Source organism: Aythya fuligula, chromosome 5 (genome assembly GCF_009819795.1).
Source record: "Aythya fuligula isolate bAytFul2 chromosome 5, bAytFul2.pri, whole genome shotgun sequence".
NCBI classification, from domain to species: Eukaryota; Metazoa; Chordata; class Aves; order Anseriformes; family Anatidae; genus Aythya; species Aythya fuligula.
In genome coordinates, this window is record NC_045563.1 from 54,703,065 (window position 1) to 54,725,784 (window position 22,720).

At 38.8% G+C, this 22,720-nt stretch overlaps 1 protein-coding gene across 2 annotated transcripts in view; it reads left to right on the forward strand.

Annotated features, from left to right (window-relative positions):
- The window catches only part of NELL1 (neural EGFL like 1), a 286,549-nt gene that overhangs the window by 45,071 nt on the left and 218,758 nt on the right, over positions 1-22,720 (forward strand). For both annotated transcript variants that reach the window (XM_032188786.1, XM_032188788.1), the window contains exons 5-7: positions 13,622-13,718; positions 19,733-19,805; positions 20,068-20,150. In XM_032188786.1, coding sequence (XP_032044677.1) covers positions 13,622-13,718; positions 19,733-19,805; positions 20,068-20,150 — 253 coding nt within the window. The remainder of the gene's footprint in view (positions 1-13,621; positions 13,719-19,732; positions 19,806-20,067; positions 20,151-22,720) is intronic.

Consider the following 22,720-nt stretch of genomic DNA (forward strand, 5'->3'; position numbering starts at 1 on the left):
CAGGAGGTTTTCAGCCCCAGGAGATTGTCAAGGCCTATTTTAAGTTGGCATTTGTTTTCAGTTCGATGGGAATTAGTTTCAGCTGTAGAAAGTGTGTAACGTTGCCCAAGAGTGAGGGAATAGCATTGGGGCTACAATTTAAGAGGTGGTGGGAACTGTATTAAAATGCATTTATTGATAATTTATTAAAGAAATATAAATTCCAAATAGTTTTCAATGTATCTAATTCATCTCTGGAGGTGATCTGAAGGCTGCTTGCTTTTCGTTTTTATTTTTGCTTTATTTCTTGTCAACCATATTGCTGCAAAGGTACGCACCTGTCCAAAGAGCTTAAGTATTTCTTTCCTTGAACTCTGTCTGCAGGCATAAAAGGTAGAAGGCAATTTGCTGCAAAAATAAATGCTTTCCAGTAAAAATATGTGCTGAAGTGCATTTTATTATGAGCACAGCCTATAGTTTTGATGGATACTTGTAGCTGTTTGATGGGAGTAGTTGGTAAGTGTATAAGAGAATAGATTATAAAACTGGAGCAGGCTAGGAAGTAGTCTTCCTCTGAAAAACATGCTGTTGTCGTCTTTTATGTTTCTTCTGTTAGAACAGGGCATTAAGGAATTAAAAAATGCATGAGCAGTGAGAACTTTTTAATTGGAAAAATAAATAAATTAAAGCAACGTTGTCAAACTATGGGAACCCAATACCTCTGAGTCCTTATAAATAAAATCTTCCAGCTGCCAGTGTGACGTTTTTAACTTCTTTAGATAAACTCTGGTGACTTTGATTAAAGCATAATAAATAAAAGAACATTTAAAGCGATCACTTTAAAGGAGATTCACCACTTTACTTACTGTAAAACACTTGCTGTTGAAAGAGGAGGTGGCAAGGTGGTAGTGTTACGGAGTTAGGTAATTTATTCTCAAAACAGTTGAATATGATCTTGTGACCGAGATTGCTTCTCTGCTCTATGCTGTAGCAAAAACTGTCACAGAACTGGTTACTTAGGTAGAGTACTATAATTGTGCATTACAGGTGCACCCAACAGCTGATTTGTGGTATTCTTGATTGGAAGTTAATTTTCACCTACTGATTGTCCCTCTTGTTTGACAGAAAGGCAATAAACTCTTTAGCATAAGAGAGATCTCCATCTGGCTTATCACGTCAGCTGCTGTCAGGCCTGTATCATTATAGTTATTGTAGTTAAGCTGCAAGAAAATGTTCAAGATGCATTCAGTGTGACTCAAGAGAAGATGTTTTTTTCCTTGTTTTTATTTTTTTAATGTTTTTTTTTTTTTTTTTTAAGCCAGGGTTTTTCATTACATAGCCAACACAGCAGAATGGTACTATGGATGTGATTGAAGACTGAAAAATGTTCTCTTAACCTGGTCTCTGTCTATGACGAATTTTTTTTAAATCCTAGATGAATCAGGAAAAATTCATTTTTATTTGTGTACGCTGCATTAATAGAATGGCAAGAAGATCATGAGCATGCAAGTGCTGAAAATGTACTGTAGAAAACAAAAACAAATTATTATAATCTGTGGCTGTGCCCGGCTGTCTTAGATCCTTTGCCCTCCCCTAGAAGAAGATAACACATGGAATTGGTACGAGCAGTGTCATCAGCTGGCTACCCTATGCGGGGCACTCTGCTGCAGCAGAGGGGCCTTACATAGCTCCCTGTAGCTCCTGGTGGGAGCAGAGCGTGCAGCTGCTTTGGTTGCGTGAAGGGGTTTATCCAGGTCCTGCTGATGTCAGTTATTGAAGAGACTCCAGAGTTTTGTTAAGGGCCTAAAATGGGACCTTGTGTCAGTCCCCAGGGTCTGACAGTTCGGTGGAGCCAGTGTTTGGTAGCTGCAGAACCCAGCTGCTGCTGAATAGAGACTTAGCAGTGCTTCTAATTGCTTTTTTACATTTAGATTTGGGGCTTGTGGTGAAAATGTTGACAGACAGGTTCATGACTTCCACAGGGTAGGAATAATGTGTTTATGCTTTGCTATTGGCATCTTGCATTCATCATATTTATGTGCTGTGGGTGTGTCAGAGGGTGGAGAACAGTGGAGGAAATCATTCTGAATCAGGACTGGCAAGCTTCAGTTGAGTTTGTTATTTCCTAACCCATGTGAATAGGTGTATTATCCCATTTTCTCTCTTTGTTTTTGGTTCTTTGTCCAACATACTTTATTTTTAACATCAAAGCGATAATCTCTTAAATTGGGGGTGATTAATTACAAGAGCAGTCCCTGAAAAATTTAGCACATGTATGCAGAGAAATGTATGTGGAGCTTTGTTTCTGTGGATATTTTTTTTCAGGGCAAATCTATTACTTGACTCTATTTTCTGTTCATTTGTCAGAGTGCTAATGGGGTCATATGGACAGAAAGATCATCATGATTTGAGAATCAACTACATAAAGCAAATATTTTGGGTTTTGCCTTTCAGATGACAAAAAATGATTATCTTTCACTAACCAGGCAGATCAACATAACATAGATCCAAAACATAAATGAACTCTCCCTTGTGAAATCATTAGCTAAACTCTGGAGTTCACAACTGGAAGTCACAGAGGATAACACTGGAGCTGAACTGCAAAATGGCTGTATAATTTCAGTAAATACTTTTATAAAAAGCATTGGACCTGGGCCAAATTGCAGATGAGAACCCTCCTGAACTCTTCAGAAGTTGTCTTGAGATCTGAGTCTCCATACAGCAAATAATCCAGTGTCTGATCACTGTGGGGTATGAGAGAAAGACTGAGAAAGCAGTGGTGAGGCTGTTCAAGTCCCTGACACCAACCCAGAGTTTTCTCAAGTGTTTTAGTTCTTAGGGAAACTTTCTTTGACAATTTGAAATAGGAAGAATTCCCCAAAGGTAATTGTTTCTGGAAATCTAAACTTGTCAAAATTCTCATGTTGCTGCAGCAAGGTGGAGGCTGCTTGTATCAGCTGCTGCTAGCCAAAATCTGACATTTCCCATTGCCGTACTAACTTGGTGACCAAGCAAACCAGCAGTGGTGTAGGAGAGGTCACATTTGTTCCAAGGCTGTGGGGTGCTTGGAGGTGGAAGGTGTCAAGGCTTGGAGATACCGTGTGTGTGGCTGTTGTGGCTCTGGGTGTGAAGTGGTGGCAAGGACATGGTGCAGCAGTGGTACGCTGTCCTCTCTCGCTTCGTGTCATGCACTGAAAAAGATATTTGCAGATTTTGCTTTATGTGGGAAAACTCTGTCCAGGACCCAGATATGTTTAAATGGTCCTGGTGAGTCCAAGTAGGGCAAGTGGGCTCAGCACCGAGTGCGGGGGCAACTGAGTGCCTGGTTCTGTGCTGTGAGGTGAGAGCTGCTTTGTAAATGTGCTAACAGAGAATGGCACAGGCAGTCCAGCCTCATGTTTCAGTACTTCATGGGTAAGTGTTTAGTGAGCTGTCATCTTTTTTTTTTTTTTTTTTTTTTTTCTTTTAATGAAACGTGAGATGTTGGCTGCTGTTTTTAGTTTCTTAATGCTATGAAGAACTGCTCTTAGTATCAATGCGATGATACTTGAAGGAGCAGCAAGGTGAAAGCTGGTAGCTTGATCCTCAGCACTGCAGTAAGGTAACGTGCTCTTTCTAGTTCTATGGCTTGTTTTCATATCTGAGTCCAGTCTCTAATGAAAGAATCAATAGAAGCTGTGTTACATAATTGTGCTGCAGTTCTAGCGGCATCCCCTTCAGTAGGACAAAAATGAAAGCAAATAACTGTGTCAACTAATGCAACTAAAAGAAATTCCTAAGCCCCAGCTGACTCTTTTCTGTGTCACGCCAGCCACTCACCTTAAGCTTGACTGAAGAATGTGCTCTGCGGTGTCCCTGGGGTGAAATTCTTGCCCCGTTGAAGTCTGCAGTGAAAACTCACATTGAGTTCAGCCGAGCCGTGCTTTCACCTCTAGAGCATGTCAGATGCTGAGAGAAATGAGCTCCAAACCCGAATGTTGTCCCTGGAGAGTGCTTTTCTGTCTGTCTGCCTGGCAGTTTCCATCAAAACTTAATTTTAGAACCAATATAATGGCTTGTTCTGTGTTTACTGTATGTTTCATGCACTTCCTCAGTCATGGCCAATTAGTTATTATAGGGAGAGAGTAATGTTATCTTTCAAACTACCGAGGCTAAAATGGGCAGTTGAAAAATACCATGGGAGAATGGAGATGAGGGTTAGCTGATGAACCTGCGGTAAGGACTGGGGAATGTGGAATGAATCGGACCTCTGTGGGGTTACCGAAATGGCGGCTAATGGGGAGGACTGGCAGCTCTGGGGAGAGCCACGTGCCATTGCACAGTGCTGAGACAAAACTAACGAGAGGGCTCTGCTGGGAGCATGGAAGCAAAGGCAGAGCGTTAACAAGCAAAACTTGTGGTCCTCAGCCTGTAGGTACCTTCAGTCGTGAACAGAAATTGGCTCTGGAATATGGCTGAGGTGATTTTATGATGATATACAAATCATTTAGTGATGACATATACCCCTTGATGAGATGATCCTGTGACAAGGTACTTTGCAAGGCAATTAATTCTCAGCAGACGATTCTTTTTGGGGGTAGGGAGCGGGGGGAAGAAGCTGTTTAGTAGAAATGTTGCTTGCGGCTGATTTATTTTTAAATTTACTTTTTGTACCTGTGCAGAAAGGAGTTGAATCTTCTTACAGTCATATCTGTCTTACCATACTAGATAAAGCGACTTCGGTGTTGCAAATGAAAAAGAGGACTTAGGTAAAAAAAAAAAAAAAAAAAAAAAAAAAAGAAAGAGTTGTTTCTAGGCTGTAAACTTAGTGTGCTTCAGTTTCTGTTCTAAATGCCACCTGTGAAGGCCTGTGTGCTGCAGATCTCGGGCCAGGGACCAGCATGTCCCTGTATAATTTATGTAGATGGAATGGAAGCAAAATTTCGGCACTGCTAGTTCTCACTTAACAAATGTTTTATGAAAAACACCAACAGTAATCTTAACTTTTCCATGACAGAATGGAGATGAAATAAGCCCTGTAACCATGATTTCACCTCTTTGTTCTGGTAGAATTGTATACATGGGTTAATTTTGCTGTGAGGTCTGAAGTACCAGTGTTGCTTTGTGCCATTATGATGACGAATGTTTCTACCCTATTGCTTTCTGATACCAGATAGGCTTAATTATTTACTACTTGTTTTATAGATACTTCAGTGTAGGTTTTTTTAATCTTGTATGTATCTCACTTTAAGAGCTTTTTCTTAAATTTGTGGGGAGAAGAGCTTTTCTTAATATCCTCACTTGGAAGAACTGATTGAATTCACTTCTTCCTCTTTCCAGAATCTTTTTTTAAGTGCTTGGTCTTCTGTTACTGATACTTGGCAGCTGGGATGTGTATGAGCTTTTAGTACAATGTTTAGTAGGGTAACAAGTGAGAGTGCTGTGCTTTTGGCCTTCTTGTTAACAGTCTGCTTTAATCAGTGTTGTGGTTTAGAAGCTGATTCAAAGCTTGCCGATGTTATAAGGTGTCTTTTAGTGACCCTATGAGTTTGTCTTCTAATTATTATAAGTACAGGTGTCTCCTTGTGTGTTGTGGATGTTTGTGCACATCATATAAACCCCTCTTGGTACATGTTTTATGCTCTGGTACTCAAATAGCGATAGTTGCTCACAAGTGGGTAAAAAGACTGCCAAAATATCTTTAGTAAGTTGGATATTTATTTGAGAGATGGTGTTTATTTATTTGATATTTATTTGAGAGGGGAGAGCTGTGCATCCCTTGACTCTCAACTGAGATGTTTAAAGGTAAGTAACTGAATTCATATGAATTTGTGAGTGGTGGGTCTTGATTTTTTTTTTTTTTTTTTGAAGAGAAGTCTGTGCATGGAGATGACATCTCCTTCAGCACTCGAAGTATTTATTTTTCTTTGGACCCAAACACTACCTTATGCTCTGCTGTGGCCAAGCAGGTTGAATATGGTAAAGTTAGCATCTTCACCAGAAACAGAGACAACTGCATTTCTCTTACGCTTCTGCTACCTGCAAATTATGTGCAAATTTTATGGGCAAAACCAAGGTTATGAGCCACATGCTGTTGGCCTCGGGTGTAACAGGTCAAGATGGACTTCAAGGAAAGACATAAAAAGAAAAAGGGTGCCAAATCTGAAATGCGCAATAACCATCTGGGTATCATGTTAACGGGTTTTATACTAAGAACCCAGTATTTTTATTTGGGGGGGCGAGGGGAGCGGGGTGGGGAAGGATAGTGCAAAGTGTTCTGAATACGTTATATGTAAGACACAGTTGACCTCATAGTTTGTCCTATTTTTTTTTTCCCCCAAACTCTTGAAAATCCTAATCCAATGGCCAGGTTACTATTTCTGACTAGAGTTAACTTCCTGGAAAAAGGAGCTACTTGCTATCTCAGTGTAGGATCCGTTTCCTTATATGTTGTAGGCATTGGCATATTTTTGCCTTACTATGTTTGATTTCACTTATTTTCACATATGTTCTCATAATTTCAGGAGTGCTTGTTTGTTATATGAAGACAGGCAAACACCATAGCCTTGTAGGCAGGCCGTTAACCTGGTACTGAGGCACTCTGAAGACTATTACCATCAAGAACTAATTGTATCTTTTTTCCTGTCTTCAAATTGAAGTTAATAATACCGACCTCGTTTGTAAAGATGTCTGAATTCACCTCAGGATTTTTAGATGTATGATACCTTACTGAGTGTTCTGAGGAAGACCTTTTCTGTCCTTCATGTAGCCAATGCCATATAACTTAATGGGTCCACTCCTCTACCTGGAATCAGTAACAGTGATCCATATTAGTTTAATGTGAAAAATCATTGATAGTTTCATAGAAAACTGCAAAGCCTATTTTATTTAATTGTTTATTTTAGAAGAAAGCTTCATGTAGGCAGATAACATCTACCTGTGGAGATCGTGTGGAGAAGAACTGCCCCAAACCTGACAGCAAAATGTGTGTTTCTCACCATCTTTCTTTTCATTTGTTTCATTTCCTCCTGTTGCTGGAGGATCTTAAAAGTTAATTTGCATCTCTTGAATGAAAAAAGAGGTTGCTTATAGAGGTTTAATTACATACATTTTTGTTTTTGAATTTAGATTTCATAGTCAAAATAATAAAACTGAGACGTGCATTCACTTACCTCAGCGATTTCCTATATGGAAAATCAGTGAAATTGTTTGGGTGCCATAGAATTTAGAAGAAATCAAAAACTGTGCATAAGCTCTTGAGTTTTTTACCTCACTTACGCTGTTACAGGACAGCTATTTTTTTTCTACCAGAGCTGAAAAGTAACTTTTGATTAACTAGTTTGCAGTTACTACAGTATGTTCAAAATTTAATAACAAAAGGCTTCCCTCAAAACCTGATATTTTAATCTAAATTGCTTTTCCCTATTAAGTGTTTTGAACTCCTATCTTATGACAGAAGAGATAGCATGAAAAATCAAAATTTCCCTCAGGAAAATTATTTTTCTGAAATAGAATGCTGGAAAGTGAATGAATAATTTAGTTGAAGTTGCTCTAGAGCTGAATACATGTCAAATAGTGCATCCTGTCTGTAAACACTATTAAAAAAAAGTCATGTTGTTGTTGACACATTTTCACTGGGAAATATATAGAAAATAAAATGAAAATATCTGATATCCTCATATTTCTTTTTGAGTCTTAGACTAACACCAGTGTTGTCTGTTAAAGCTAGGTACTGATGTATCATCAGTTTCTCCATGCACATGGGATCCAGGAAACATGTTGGACAAAGTTTTAGAAGTGGCTGGTTATTTCATGCAATGGGCTGTGTTAGGAGGTATGTCACTTGCTCTGTCACATGTACGAAATTTTTGCAACCTCAGATGGAGATCATAGCAAGGATCAAGGTGGTCCGCATCTCTGTGAATTACCTCTGGAGGAAAAAAAAACTAGTGCAAAACATGGGAGAACCTCCCCATCTCCCAATTTATTTCTGTTTATTAAATTGAAAAAGTTTAGAGCGCTATAACAGTGCGTTGCTGTATGTGACTTACCCCTACCCTCTGGGGTTTATATATATATCTAGGGTGAGGGAATGTCAGATTTGAGGATCAGGTTCTGAATTGCAAAAATGTGCTTCAGTGACTCACCCTGATGTCAGAATGTGCTCCTGTGCAGTTGCAGAGGCTGATTAATGTACAGTAAGATGAATCATACCCTAGAAACAGTTATGTCTCTTCATTAATGAAAGTGAGTCTAGAGGACGAGCTACACTGCAGGTGTAAACTTCTGCAGCATCTAAAATGGGGTGTGATGAATTCAACACCTGATTGCTACATAAATATTGATAGCTTTATGTGAGTAAATCAAATATATAAGCCTGTTCTTTGATTAGTAGAGACCAGAGGCTGGGAAATGAGGTTCCTGCCATGCCTCAGTCACAGCAACATTAGACTGCAACTATTAGTTTCTTAATGATACCCCTAATAGAAGACATCTCTTGGGCTTGAATCTAGCCTGCAAATTGGATAATGCATATTTGTATTTGAGCAACCTACTGGTACTTCAGACCTGAAAGAATTTGGAAATTCCATGATTTGTGCAGCTAGTTCGCAAGCAAATGTTGAAATTAGAGTCTATTTTATGTTCAGCAGTTGCGTTTCTAGATCAGCCTATGTTGATTTATGCATTCTAATGCAGACAGACACAAAGTTTATTTTCTTGTTCTACTAAATATTTCAGCCATTTCTAAGATGCTTCTGGCTTGGCAAATATTATATGTATACCGTAGAGCTATTCCACCTCAAAAGTGGACAGGCTCACCCAAGTGTGAACTTTCACTTGTTAAAATTGCATGTAAGAAACCTACTTTAATACATGAGAAAACTCTTTTTTTTTTTTTTTTTTTTTTTTTTTTTTTTTTTTTCCCCCCAGAAGAAACATGGCCTAGTATGTGAGATGCTCTGTGAAATGTCTTAGATCTTGGGCATTGTCCCTCTCTGACTCAGTCTTTGTGATCTTGGATAATCAGTTGGTCTTTCTGTCTGTCAGTCTGCACGCATGTAGAATGCTGGTAACAGAGTTCCCCTATTCTAATGGAACATTGCAAATATAAGAATAATTTTAAATTGAACGGAAGGTAACTATCTCCTCGCTTGATTTTTAGAGAGGGAGAAAGGTTTGTGTCTGCGTATTTATTTACATGCAGATATTTTAGATACGCTTCCCTTCAGGAACCCACTGATTCTTTTCCAGATATTCTTTCTGTATCGCTGTATTCATTATGTCACAGATGGCTCTTAGGAATGCGTCTTTGAAAAACGTGTTTCTGAGGATTCCATAAGAGTACTTCATAAATCAAACTGCAGATAGAGTAGATATATAAATTAAACAAAAAGCAAAACAAACAAACAAAAAACAACAACAGAAGACCACAAAGATATCAGGGGTCTTCGTCAATTAGTTTTTTTTTCTTATTATGTTTAGCTAAGAGGGTCAGTGGTTAGTAAATATATACTGAGCATGAGCATTTCAAGAAAGGAATGGTTTACAGTTGTATTCTTCTGTGTCTGTGGTTTAGCTCCTTTGAAATATGTTGGCATAAAGTAGGGACAAAGCAAAATTTCTCTTGGGAAGTGAAGGCAGTAGTCATAAATCTGAAAGTCTCGAGCTTCTATTAACCTAGAGACCTGGGTCTCCTGATGCTGGAGGGCTGTTCAGTGTGCAGTAACTTTAGAGAGCACAGTTCCCTGGAATTCTTTTTCTAAACAAAAAAACACTACAGTTTTTGTGAAGCGTATTGCATATTTCTCCATGTGAGTATCAAAGCCCAAATGAGTATTGGAAACTGATATCCCAGGAGCTCTAGACCAGTACTTAATAAATTGGAAGTGTAGTAGGTACAGTTCAGCTGCTTTTATGCCAAATGCTAAGTATTGGCCAAGCTGAGCAATAGTGATGCTCTTCTACTCAGAAAATCAAGTAAGGAAATGAGAATGAGGTGAAAGCTTAATGGAGCTGTAAAAACAAACAGACAAACAAAAGAAAAATACAAAACAAAAAATCCATTTGTTTCTGTTCAGTCTGAAAAACACTTTTTTCTTGCACAAGAAAATCAATGCAGGAAAGGGGAGTGGAGCAAAGTCTTTTTTTTCCCCCATTTAACAAACAATAATTATAATAGAATTTGATCTTTAGATAGTTACTTTTGTCATTATGCTTTGAGATAGATTACAAAATGTTTGTGCTCCATAGGTTTTTCATAGTGTAGAAACTGTCTGAAAATAACCTGAACGATCACTAGGTTGTGATAGATTTCTGAGTGGTGTTTGTCCGTGGATAATCTAAATGCCTGGGTGAAACCCTGTTCCCCACAACTTACACGAGTAACACCTTAATCTTTTCCTGCGGACAGGGGTCTTCAATAGCCACATAGTCTCTCCCCTTCTCAAAAACCTGCTTTAGGAATGGTGCACCACTTCTGTTCCTGTGATTTTAAACAAAACCCTGGCAACCAGGAGACGTGCCCAGCTCCTGGCTTGGCTTCAGCTGCACACCCATGAGTCCCATTGGTCTCAGTTGCCAGTGCCTGGAGCTGGTGCTGCCTTGTTCACTGATGTTTAAAAACATTTATTTTTACCTCTATGAAGTCTACTGATTGTGAATTTGTAAACTTGACGTGTTTCTTGGCTCATACTGATTGAAAAGCTGCTTTTTTTTGGTTCCAGTTTTTCTCATCTGTGGCAGTTTTGCATTTGAGTAGCTGCTTCTAGCCTTGCTGGGAAAGTCCCCTGGATTTATTTATTATTTCTTAATCACTCTACCTTTTTGTCAGATATTGCAGTTTTTTCTATTATTATTATTGTTATTAATTTTTAATTCATTAGTGAAGTAGTATATCGTGCGCCGTGTCTTTGGTAGTCTGCTACAGTTTTTTATTCACTGTTATGAATTCACATGCACTATTTGACCTTTTCATTTGCCAAGAATGTAGAGAGTATTACAGTGATGGCTATGTGCCTACTTACTGGGGCCCTTTTGCTGATGTTTAACATCATACAGTAATAAAGTTCACATCGTTCATGAACCCAGTAGCATGGTCCAAAACATCCTTTTATGTTGAAAGGTAAGTACTGATCTACTTTGCTTGCATCGTCAACCTGTTACTTATTCAGCAGATCCATGGAGAAGATATATATATATATATATATATATATATATATATATATTATTATAACTGCAGCAGGCAGGTATTGTAGAGTTCCTCTGTAACCTTTAACTTGGGGTAAATAAAATATTCTTCAATAAGTAGTGTTCTTGAACCTGTTTTGTTGCTTTTTTTTTTTTTTTTTTTAAGCATTGAGGTTTTGCCAGAAGTGGAGTTCTTGATGGAATACTGACTAGTCATGCATTTATTTACTTGTTTAGATCAGATGTTTTTCAGTGAGGACATTATTAATCTAAGTCACGATTGAAGACATGCTACATATCTGAAGAGAAATTCCTAATGTGGGTAGTGTAATTCATTGATTGGATTTCTTGCGTACCTTGATTCTTTGTTCCTTGTTCAGCATTTTACAGCAGTTTTGCATTTGAGTAGATGTTTAATTTTGCATGAGGTGTGGCAAAAAGGTTCTGCTTACACTTTAAAATATTGATAGAGATACTGCATGTGAGATTCCTATAATTCTCAAAACATGGTTTAAAAGAATGCTATCTTGTTTTGCAATTTTAACAGGTAAAACAGCTCAGCATGGTCATTTTTATAGACAGTAAGTAATTAACTAGTAGAAGAAGAAATGTTCAGGAGCTTTGAATGTATCATGCTGATGAAAAGTGATTAATTAGGGCTGATTATAATACATTTGAACAATAAAATGATAACTACTAGAAGTCTATTTACTACTGTGCTAACATTTTAAAACTGGAATTTTTACTTAATCGTTTGTGGTTTGTGTTTTTTTTTTTTTTTTTTTTTTTTTTTAAAAGGAAATGAAGTTTTTTTTTGTTTGTTCGTTTTTAAGATTGCTTCCATTTAGTTTTGGCAACTGATGACCTTCTTTTCTGGATTAGAAAAAGTGAGCTGGGGGGGGAATATAAGACTCTTTGTAGTTAACTCTGTAAGAACTTGAAGTTCTTAATACTTGGAGGACATTTCAGGCCTCTGCAAACCTGTAAGTTTTCCAATGGCATGGCAACTTACAATACAAAAATTGATGATTATGCTAGGTGGGCCTAATCTAGAAATGCTTGGAGTGTAAATGGGAAGATAACTGTGCAATGAGTTATGTTGAATGACTTACTTATTTTTGTGTGTGTGTGTTCATTTTTCATGTTCATTTTAAAGCTTTAAAGAAAGAGGAAAAAAATTCCCACTCTAAGCACATCAATACTTCACAGCACTTGGCATGTTAAGAGTCTTTTCTGCTGGCTGTCATGCTGGTGTAATTACAGAGCAACATGTAATCCCTTTGAGCTGGACAGTAATAGAAACATATTTCATCATCTTCTCAGTAATCCTTATTAAAAGTTCTGGCTTTATTATGGAGCAGTAGGTTCATGAGTCTCACCTGTGGAAGATGGCAATATGAGAAGCCAGGGTCCGTGACTACTTTGGTCTTAAATTTTTTATGATCTAAAATGATGGTATCGTCGGTTTAGTAGCCTGAGTTCCTGAATAAGGTATCACGTAAACTTCATTACTGCTTTCTTAAAAATAAGCAATTAAAAAAGCAAAACCTTTTAACAACTACAGACAATTAGTTTTTGAATTTAAAAAAAGAAATGTTAGAGCTGTTCATTATGAATTAATTTTAGAAATTTTTGGTGGATATTACTGCATTCACATGCAAGTTTATGCAGTATATAAAGCTTGCTTATGGACCTGATGTTATTTGTCATTTATTATTGCTATTATTTGTAGATCCTTGAAAAACAACTGATAAAATATCTCTGTAAGACTAGGTACTGAACACAGACAAAGAGGTCCTGGTCTGTATCAGACCTGTGCCAGTGACATGGGCAAGCTGGATGTGAAAGGGTAGAAGCACACATGTGGAACACCCAGGCCAAATGAATTCAGCAGAAGCCAAAAGGGAAGAAGTGCATACAGTGAAAGGCCCAAGCAACAGGGATAGATAAGAGATGCAGAGCCGAAAAGGCTGTGGGAGTAGGAGGTGGAATAAACTGTCTTTGTGGAGCCTATTCAAGATTCTGAACAGTATGAAAATCCCACGGTGTTGTTTCTCTGGTTGTATCTCATTTGAGACTGCTTTTTTTTTTTTTTTCCCATAACTGGTAGTTGAATTTGAAGGAGGCTCTGAAGATAGGATGGTTCTTCATTTTATTGTTTTCCCTAGCAGGGTGGGTTCTGACATTGTGTTTCTTCAGTGTAGTGCTGCACAGTTGGACAAGGGAAATTGCAACTTTCTTCAGTCTTCATGTGTTTTGACACATCAAGTGGTTTTAACAGTTTTTGTCTTCCTGTTTCATTGTTGCTTTTAGAGCTATAATATGCCTTCAAAAATACCGATGATAAACATAAAATGTTTAACAAAGGTGTTTTTGTTTTGTTCTGCTTTGCATGTTTTGTTTATAAATGACTTGGACTAGCAACTTTTAAGAGGAAAAATATGATTTGAGTAATGGCACTATATTCCCTCTACAGGATTTATGAACGTATCATTGATCCTCCAGAAACAAATTTGACACCTGAAAGCAATTTATGGCTCGGACAGAGAAACAGGAAGCATGGTTTCTTTAAGGTAAGCAGATATGAAATAGCCCATGAGGGAAATTAGTAAGTAGGTGGCCAAATAGTCCTGATTAGTTGTCTTACACTCCTGAAGTCTGATTTGTATGAATTTCAGCGTAAACTATGGGCCTGGGATTTGAGGCATGTGCAACACTTAGAGAAAAGAATCTGTTCTTGCAAGGTAGAATACTATAGTTACTGACTGTAGTGCCCAATATTTAGGTTTTTGTTTGGGTTCCTTACTTTGGGTTTCAACCAACTGTGGCGCACCTCCATGCTTCTTCTGTGGACATAATGAGACAGCATTGGAGTCAATTCTCGGATTTCAACTTGAAAACTTGCCAAAGCAACAGCTGAGCCACAGTCTTCTGGCTGAACAGTAGTGTCTTTAACTGCTCTTGGAGGCCAGTCACTCCTTGATTTTGTTTGCATAATACCCACGCCCTGATGCTGTTTGCTGCAGGTGGCTTTTTCTTGTTGCATCTGTCAGCATTGCCTTCCAGAGTAGAGGAGGTCTTCTGGCCTGTGGTCCTTCAGGCTTTGGCATATGCTAGCTGTTGTATGCAGCGCGTGTGCCTTGCTGTAAAACAGTAGATTTTCTGTTTCTCGAGTCCACTGTACTTTGCAAACAGTTCATTTCTCTGTATTTCCCTCAGATAAGGATGTCACTGTATTTCTCAGCAGTGAATTGGTAATGGGTCATTGGGTTTTGTTGATAAGCTGCTTTGTCCTTGGGAGATTCTGTTCCTTCCAAATAGCCCATGCTGTTTGAAAGGCTGACTTGCTGGTAGCATGCGGGTTGCTCCTACCTTCTAGTAGGAAAGCCTGTCTTTTTTGCCATTAATGAGGCTCCCCAAGATACCATTATTGAGTAGGCCGGTAAGGGCATGAGAATTAAAAATTGCAAAGGAAAGAGAAATGACCTAAGACTTGAAAAGTCCTCACCTGTGTGTTTTCTTCCATTGGTTTTGCCCCCTGGTGAGTCTGTATGTTGATATGGTTGAAGCTGAATTGCAGAACCAACCAACAGACAAAAAACATCCATCCCCTATAAAAATTAAAACTTCAGCTTTATAAGTAATTTACAGAAAAGCTGCCGATAGTTCTTAAGGTTTTGGTTAACAAGCCCCATGGTGTTTATATCAATAAAAGAGACTACAGTGTAGTGATAAGCCAGTGTGTGTATCCTCGATATTGGCATGGATTTGTTGCCAAGGTGATTTACCACCCACTCTGTTTCCCTTCAAAACAGTCAGTTCGTAAGATGCTTCTACAAGTTGCTAGTTTTCTGAGGACCTCACCTTAAAGTCCCTAATTTTTAAAAAGCTAGGGAAAATATTTTATGCTAAAATAAATTAGGGTAGATTGTTGCAGTAACTAACAATTTTAATTGAGAAAAAGAAGTTAAATCTAACTTTCCTTTTGACTCAAACTATGGTCCAAGAGTTGCTGTGAACCCGGAGTTCATTTCATCTTCTGGCAGCTGAGCTGTCACTGTGAAGTGAAATTGATAGTATTATTTTATTCTACAGCTGTTGTTTTTTTACCTCAGCTGCTTCCCATAATTCCACAGATGGTAAACATATGTTTATAGCTACATAGGAAAGAAAGAAGTTGTATTAGATTCGCCCATCTTAAATTCTTATTTTATGCAGGCAGTCAGTGCCTCAGAACTCTGAGATATTATATGTTGGTAAATTAATATTTCTACGCATTAACACTTTGGGAACAGCAGGGTAGCTAATGATATGCTAATGAGCTGACAGATTTTATTGATCGTAATGAAAGCCGACAAGTGCCTTACTTTGCTTTATGCATGCTTGAATATTTTACTAACTTTCTTCAGGGCAGAAATATAATTGGTTGCATTTTTTTAATTCTGCAGGAGCGTTTCAGAAATCTTACTTTTTTATGTTATACATTACAAAAACTTGGGATTTGGCCAGTTTAGGAAGAGTACACATCTCTTTCCATGTACTTACATGCTCAGCAGGATCTCCCATTCTTTCTTAAAGCAATTTGTTTCACCATTTCAGCGTATAAATAAATAGATCTATTTTCCTTAATGTAAACAGAGATCTGCAGGGAAATAAGAGCATTAAAAAAGAATTAGCATTTTTGTATGTATGTTAGATTCATGATAATGTATATATAAAAAAGCAGTGAATATTGTTCTGATCATCGTCTTTGCTGTTCCGAAAATATTCTTATTTTAGTGGTCGCTAGTTAGTTAATTGTTGTGCCTGTCCTTCTTCCACTCCATAAATAAACATTATAAGGGCCCTTTCTGGGCCATATTCTGATGTGAAATTTAAATGATAATTCTTTAATATATCAGAAGAAGAAGGGGACGATATCATATTTTTAAGTGACGGTGGCCACTTGCTGTCATTTTTCTTATTTATGCTTTTGTTGCATATCCTTACTTACAGAGTTAATTCCACAGGTAAGCTTGCTGGGGAGTGAAGTGCCTATGGAGTAATCAAGGGATCTGAGATCTCTCGTGTTACAACTAATATCTTTTGCTATGTAGCCTACTTTCTATGACCAAATATTTGGAATTCAGACAAAACTGAATAGTTGTAGCAGATCAGCGAGGGAAGCAAGCATAGAGCAGACTTAAGATAGCTTTGTGTGTTTGCTTTGAAGGGAATCTCATGAATTACTTCTGAAAATTACCCACCAACCCTTCAGGTTTCTTTGTGTGACCCAAAAACAAGCTATCTTTTAGTGCTGAAGAATATTGTTTTAATGAGATTGGGAAACCAAAGTAAATGCAAACGATAGAAGGAAGATGGTGATACCAGATAGCCAGGATGATCTCAGTCTAGGATAGATCTGATGACTGTCGGTATCAGAATTTGCAAAATTCATTGTATTGTTGAGGAGAACCCTTTCCCCTAAGGCTCCCTCCAACGATCTGCAGCAGAAATAAGCTTGTCAGCACCTTGCTGTCCGGGTGATTCATGTCGAAAGATGGCAGTATTCATATCTGCTCTAGAAGGCTCCATTGATCTTACAGTCCTGCTGCTCCATCTGGGGACTGCACAGCTGGTGGTTGGCATTCTCACTGCACAGCATCAGATGTACATTTTGGGCCTCTGTGGCCATTTCAGTCTTGGTGTCATACAGACCAAGGTGACATAAATGCAGTGCCAAGCGTGACTGTTCAACTGCCTGGCATGGGGCACAGCTGCCCTGTGTAGAGGAGCATAACGCTGGTGTGAGGGCGGTCTGGTGGGGTTAGTGTAGCATTGCCCAGAGGAAGGCTCTGGGAACATGAGCTGGGGCATCTCTGCAGAGCCATTTACTAGCTCTGGCCAATGCAACTGACACAGCTGCAAGGCACGCATCACCTTTGGAGCAGACGCAGGCTTCAAAGAGGGTGAAAGGTGGTGGAAGAAATCAAAATGCAGAAATGGAGAGCTTGCTTGTGGAATACATGGGCCTTCTCACAGAAAGAGGGAGAAGTCCTCTAATTAATAGAGACTCGAGAAGCTCAGTAAAAAGGGCTTTCGTATTTGTACATCCTCATGGGATGGGCTTGGTGCTTACTGCTGCAGGCCTGAATTTAGTGTTAGAACTGGTGCACAGATGAAGGATCTTCAAGCTAGTGCATCCTGAGGCTTTGGTTGTAATTCGCCAAATGCTTAAATGGATAAGTGGTGATGTCTGCTTGGGAAAAGAAAAGCAAACAAACAAAAATAAAACAACAAGATTTTGACCACTGACATCTCCCTGTCAAGGCCAAGTTGTCATGTCTTTCATACAATGCAGACTAAAAAACTCTGCCTTGTGCCAAACTGCTTGCCCCCAGGGAAATGTGCGTGCTTATTCCCCTTCTGGCTATGATTGTAGAAAGCTCTCAGAAACCTGGATTAAATGGTGAAGGAGGAATAGTCCAAGTTGGTTCATACGTGTTGCAATAATTGTGGCCGTAATAAGCATTTGTCTATAATGAAGTCTTTCTATTAATAAAATACTTCAAGGAAATCTGGGCTCTTTGAAGTTCACCTCTGTATTTGATCATATTAATTCTGTTTGTTTCAGAGGGTTTATAGAAGACACCTATACCGGTGAATTGAAGTTCAAACAGTTTCCCACATTAACATGTTTCATGTAGCCAGAAAAAGGGGGAAGAAAAAAAAGTTGTTTCCTCTTCAGGTTTTAGTGTTGGGACTGCTAAAGCTCACAGAAGACAACTTAAAAGTTTTAGCAAAAAATGTTTCCTCCCCCCTCCCCTTTTATTTGTATTTAAATGCAAGTCTATCCAAATAACAGTAGAGCAGTGGGGCTCTGATGCAATAAACATAATTGAAGTTCCATGTGCACTTCAGGAGAAAAAAAAAAAGAAAAAGAGGAAAACATCCCTTCTCTCTGGGTGATGTCTCGTTAGCTGTGTGATATGGTACAGTGAAACACTGTAAACTTGTTTATTCTTGTTTAAGCTTTTCACTAGAGAGACTTAAGCATTGAAATATGCTTTTGTTCCTTGGCTTCTAATTTCTCACTGATGACTACTAGCAGAAAACGTATAAAATAGCTTTCAGAATGTTTATTTTCCAGTGACAGTATTACTTCTCATTATTATGGTGGTTTCATTGCTCTCATAGATGAAAATGTTAATAAATGTATACACTTATGTAAAAAAGACAGTGTGATCTGATTATGTCTTAATATTTTCAGTTAATATTTCATCATAAAACAGTAGGCAGGAAACAGTGCTGCTGATTACCTTCTGTTGTTTTAGAAAGTGAATATGTAAATGTGAAACGTTACTGCATTTGCAAGGCTTCAAGCACTATCTAAAGCCTATATTTTATTTATGGATTGAGATGAACATTTTGAGCAAGTGACTGTCCTCAGTCTGCAAAATTTACTTTCTTGCAATTTAACTGAAAACTAAAACATAGGCTTACAAATCACTAATTTAATTAGGTAATAACTGCTGCCATCTTTAATTTGAAAGGAAATTGATCAAATTCTTCTGTGTTTGGGAGGAGATGGAACTGTGTCACTCTGTCTGGTCAGGGAAATGCAAATAGCAACACTTGAAGGCGAAGACCCTTGGTTTTCCCTGCCCCTCCTAATTAATGACTACGACATCATTAAAGTTAGTGGATGTTACAGGGTAAGCATGTTACGCAGTAAAAGATGGAGCAAGAGCTTTGCACTGAGTGTATGTGAGCCCCAACATTTTCTGGGCTTTCCACTGACTGACAAATCTAGGGTTCCTTGGGAGCGAGGTGTGCAGGGATGGCCGGCAGCCCTTTCTGTCTGCTGCTTACGTCAGGGACATCCTTGCAACTTGGGGATAATGAAAGACACAGCTGGTACTGGACCTTTTGGTCCTTCTTCTCTCATGTCCTGCTTGGTTTGGTCTCTGGGCCTCACATGACCTGCACAACCTGCTTCTGACCTCAGAGCCTGATTTCTGCCAGCTCTGCACAGGGGATCTTTCCATCTGCCTGAGTTAGAGAGAGGATTTAATCCAACTGATGGTGCAATTACATGAACTGCCTGTTCAGATAAAAGCTAGCAGGCTACACCAAACCAAACAGTCAAAGTACAGACCTTTCCTTACCTCTTGCAGTAGATAGTTTTCTTCTTATAATGCTAGATTTCACAGTCCTGTCCAGCTAAATCAGTGAAGAGTGTTGCTGTGGTTTTGTGCGTGTCTCTCTCATGGGCTTGAATAATGGATATTAATTCACAGCTTTTTTCACTGGTTACATCCCGTTTTGAAACATTTAAGCAGCTTATGTTGGTTGCAAAACACAGAACCAAAAAAAAAAAAAAAAAGAGCGAGCATGTTATGAAAATTAACATCCAAATGCGCACAAAGATAGGGAGGTGTTGTTATATTTTGTCTATCTTCAGTTATTCCCCTCATGAGAAAACTGAGCTGGTACCCACTGAAGTGGGTACTTTGTACCTGCTCAATAAATGACTTGTGCAATAGCTTGTACAGATCAAAGTGAATGTTTGTGTTATGTATTACCAGTTATCTCTTCTTTTACAAAGGGTGTGATTCAAGATGTGAAAGTTGTCTTTATACCTAATGGATATATAATGCAGTGTCCTAACCTGAATCGCAGTAAGTAGCAGTTATTATTATTATATCAATTTAAGATTTTTTAATGTGAATTATTTCTTAATTTTAAAAATAATATTTTCAGGCTTGCCATTTTTGCATGTGCTGACTTCCAGAAGGCAAAAATTCTGTGTAAACAGATTGAATTTAATATTCAGATAACCAGCATTTGACATTTCAGCTGTATGACAGACTTGATTTATTTACAGTTTATTCTGTCTTTCTCTCTCTTCCTTTCCTTTTCTCTTCAACTTCCTCTTTTGAGCATGCCCAACCTGCAGTGATTTCTTAAGTCTGGTGCAAGGAATCATGGATTTGCAAGAACTCCTGGCAAAAATGACTGCTAAAGTAGGTACCTAAGCTACTTTGTCAATTCTGTTTTCTTTTGGGTTAAGACTTACGTAAAAATATTTATTCCTCTTGCAATTACTTTCAAGGTAGAGCCTTTTTTTTCCTTTTTTTTTTCCTCTGCCAGTAGCCTTATATGCAGTGGGTTTAAGGAGATAGTGTCACGGATGTCGTGTCTCATACAACTTCTATTGGCTGCCTCCCTATTTGGTAGATAATGACAAAATGCCCAAGGTCTGATTTCTGTAAGAAGCCTTAGTGTGATTTCCCTTCCATGCTGAGGGATAAATGCAGAAACAAAGGAGTGAAATCCCTCAACAATTTCCTCACTGCGTGACGCTGTCAGAGGGTGTGATTTTGCCTGTGGGAAGTCCTGTGAAATCTTCAGAACTGCGTAGTATCTCCTTGGGAACTGAATGAGGCCCCAAAATGGAAATGCCTGTGAAGCTGCAGGCTGTGTTGAACTCGACATCACCTTTGATCAATGGCTTTTACAGTGTAGAAGTTAACCAATCTCTATGTTACGTGGTTTGGTGTTTTTGTTTTCCTTGTTTTCCCCTTCTGGTTTGGGTTTTGAACATGATGAATGGGAAGATAGAGAGATTTTTGCTTGGGGTTTTGGGGATTTTCCTTAGGCTGTGCTCCTACACTATGCAGTCAACCTCTGCCTTAGGCAAGGCGCTTCAGCTAAGTCCTGCAGTCAAGTTCCAGGGTAGGAGTCTGTGTTTTAGAAGTGACTGAGCCTGAGTTGTATGAAAGGGTCTGTGAACACTTCTTTAGGTTAATGTTGGTGAACCGTCTGTTCTGTGGTAAAAGGCAATTAATTGTCTCATCTGAAACAGCATTTATGTGCTAATTACTTGTAGATTTAACTGCAACAAAAACCAACCTCTGGTACCTTTAAGCTCAATGTTGTTACAGAAAAGGTGTTTCAAAAATGGGATTTACGTAGTAGTTCTACTAGCCAAAAAGCAATATATGTGGGATACTTGTTATTGTGCTGCCTCTAAGTGCTCTTTTTCCTCCTAACAGGGAAGGGGAAACTTTTTTTAAGAGAGTGTCCGCATTATACTGACAATCCACTTACCCAACTGATGTGCTTTGGCCAGGCTGACTCTGAATAAGAAATATGAAGCTTTTAGTTCAGTTTGTTGCTTATACTGTGAAACAGAGGCAATTATTTTGTGCCCTGCTGGTGGCATGAGCAAGTTCCAATTATGCACTGTACTGAGTAACTTGCTTTCTCTGCTGTTAATTATATTTTTGCTTGCTAGTGCTTTACAAGGGGAAGCAAATAACACGGCATTTGTACTGCAGAGACTCTCTACTTCCAGAAAGTGGTGCTGGGATAATTCTTCATTGCATGTTCCCTTTCTGTTATGGTAGTGCCCTGACTGTTTTGTTGCAGTGGGTACAGAAATACTGATCAGGAAAAATGCATGCAGAAGGAAAGGAAGTTAATTCGGTAGACAAATGCGAAATAAATAGAGGGGCTTGAGAGAAGCATTAAGGATTGGATCTGTCTTTTTAGTCCTGGGGTCAATAGCCACAAGTGATTCTAATGTAGATGCAAGTATATTATATGGGGTGATTGATGTATGACATGCAAAGAGCAGCATTTAGAAGAGCTGTAGAGTGGCCTGTAGAGTTCCCATTTGACAGGGCATGTGGTCAGGGACCGGCTTGCAGTGAGGCAAGCAACCCGCGTGAGCAGTGATGCTTGGTTCCTGGCCCTGCACCGAGAGATGCAGAGAATGAACATGCTTTGGAAAAGCAGGCAATATTTCAAGTCCAGCTGTAGCTTTTAGCCTCAGCTCTGTCTAGGGTTTCGGTTTCTCCCTCAATCTGTGCTTGGTTACAGATGTATTACAGCACTGAATAATCCAGTGAATGTTGTTTGCGACGAATGTTTACGTGCAGCTTATATAATGTAAAACAATGAAGACTCAGTCCAGGGCTTTCCTGGGAAGAAAGCATTAGACCTAGTGGCTTTAGGGCCAACCAATTTTGGTAGCAGTACAAGTTATGCTGTACACAGGAGAAGGAAGTACTCTCTCTCGAGCTATAGCTCAGGGCCCCAGTATCTTGTTGGCTCAGCATGGGACATGGGGACTATGAAAGGGGCCTAGCAGAGTACTGTCTACAGCAAGATGTCATGGAGTGCTGTGTACAGGGGTATCTGATGATGACCTGTAACCAGCTAACCATTGTTGTATCCTCTTCCCACCAACATTTTGTAAAGACATAGCTTTTTAAGCCTGTGCGATTTTTTGATGTCATTTGAATGAAGCCTGAGTCTTTCCAGTAAATAAGTATAATTGATTTAATCTTCTGCCCTTACATAGAGAAACACCGTAGCTCAGTGTGTTAGGAATCCAGCTGCAATGTTAATTTGCTGCAGGTGGGAATGGATTGTGTTATATTTTAGCATTTTTAACCTCCATGCTGGAATATTGTTGGTTCCTCTTTAAATATGGTGGGTAAAATAGTTCATACAACTTTTAACACTCTACGGATTCAACGTGGGCATCTCTTGCATTTATTTCAGTGGAATACAATGTATTTTTGTT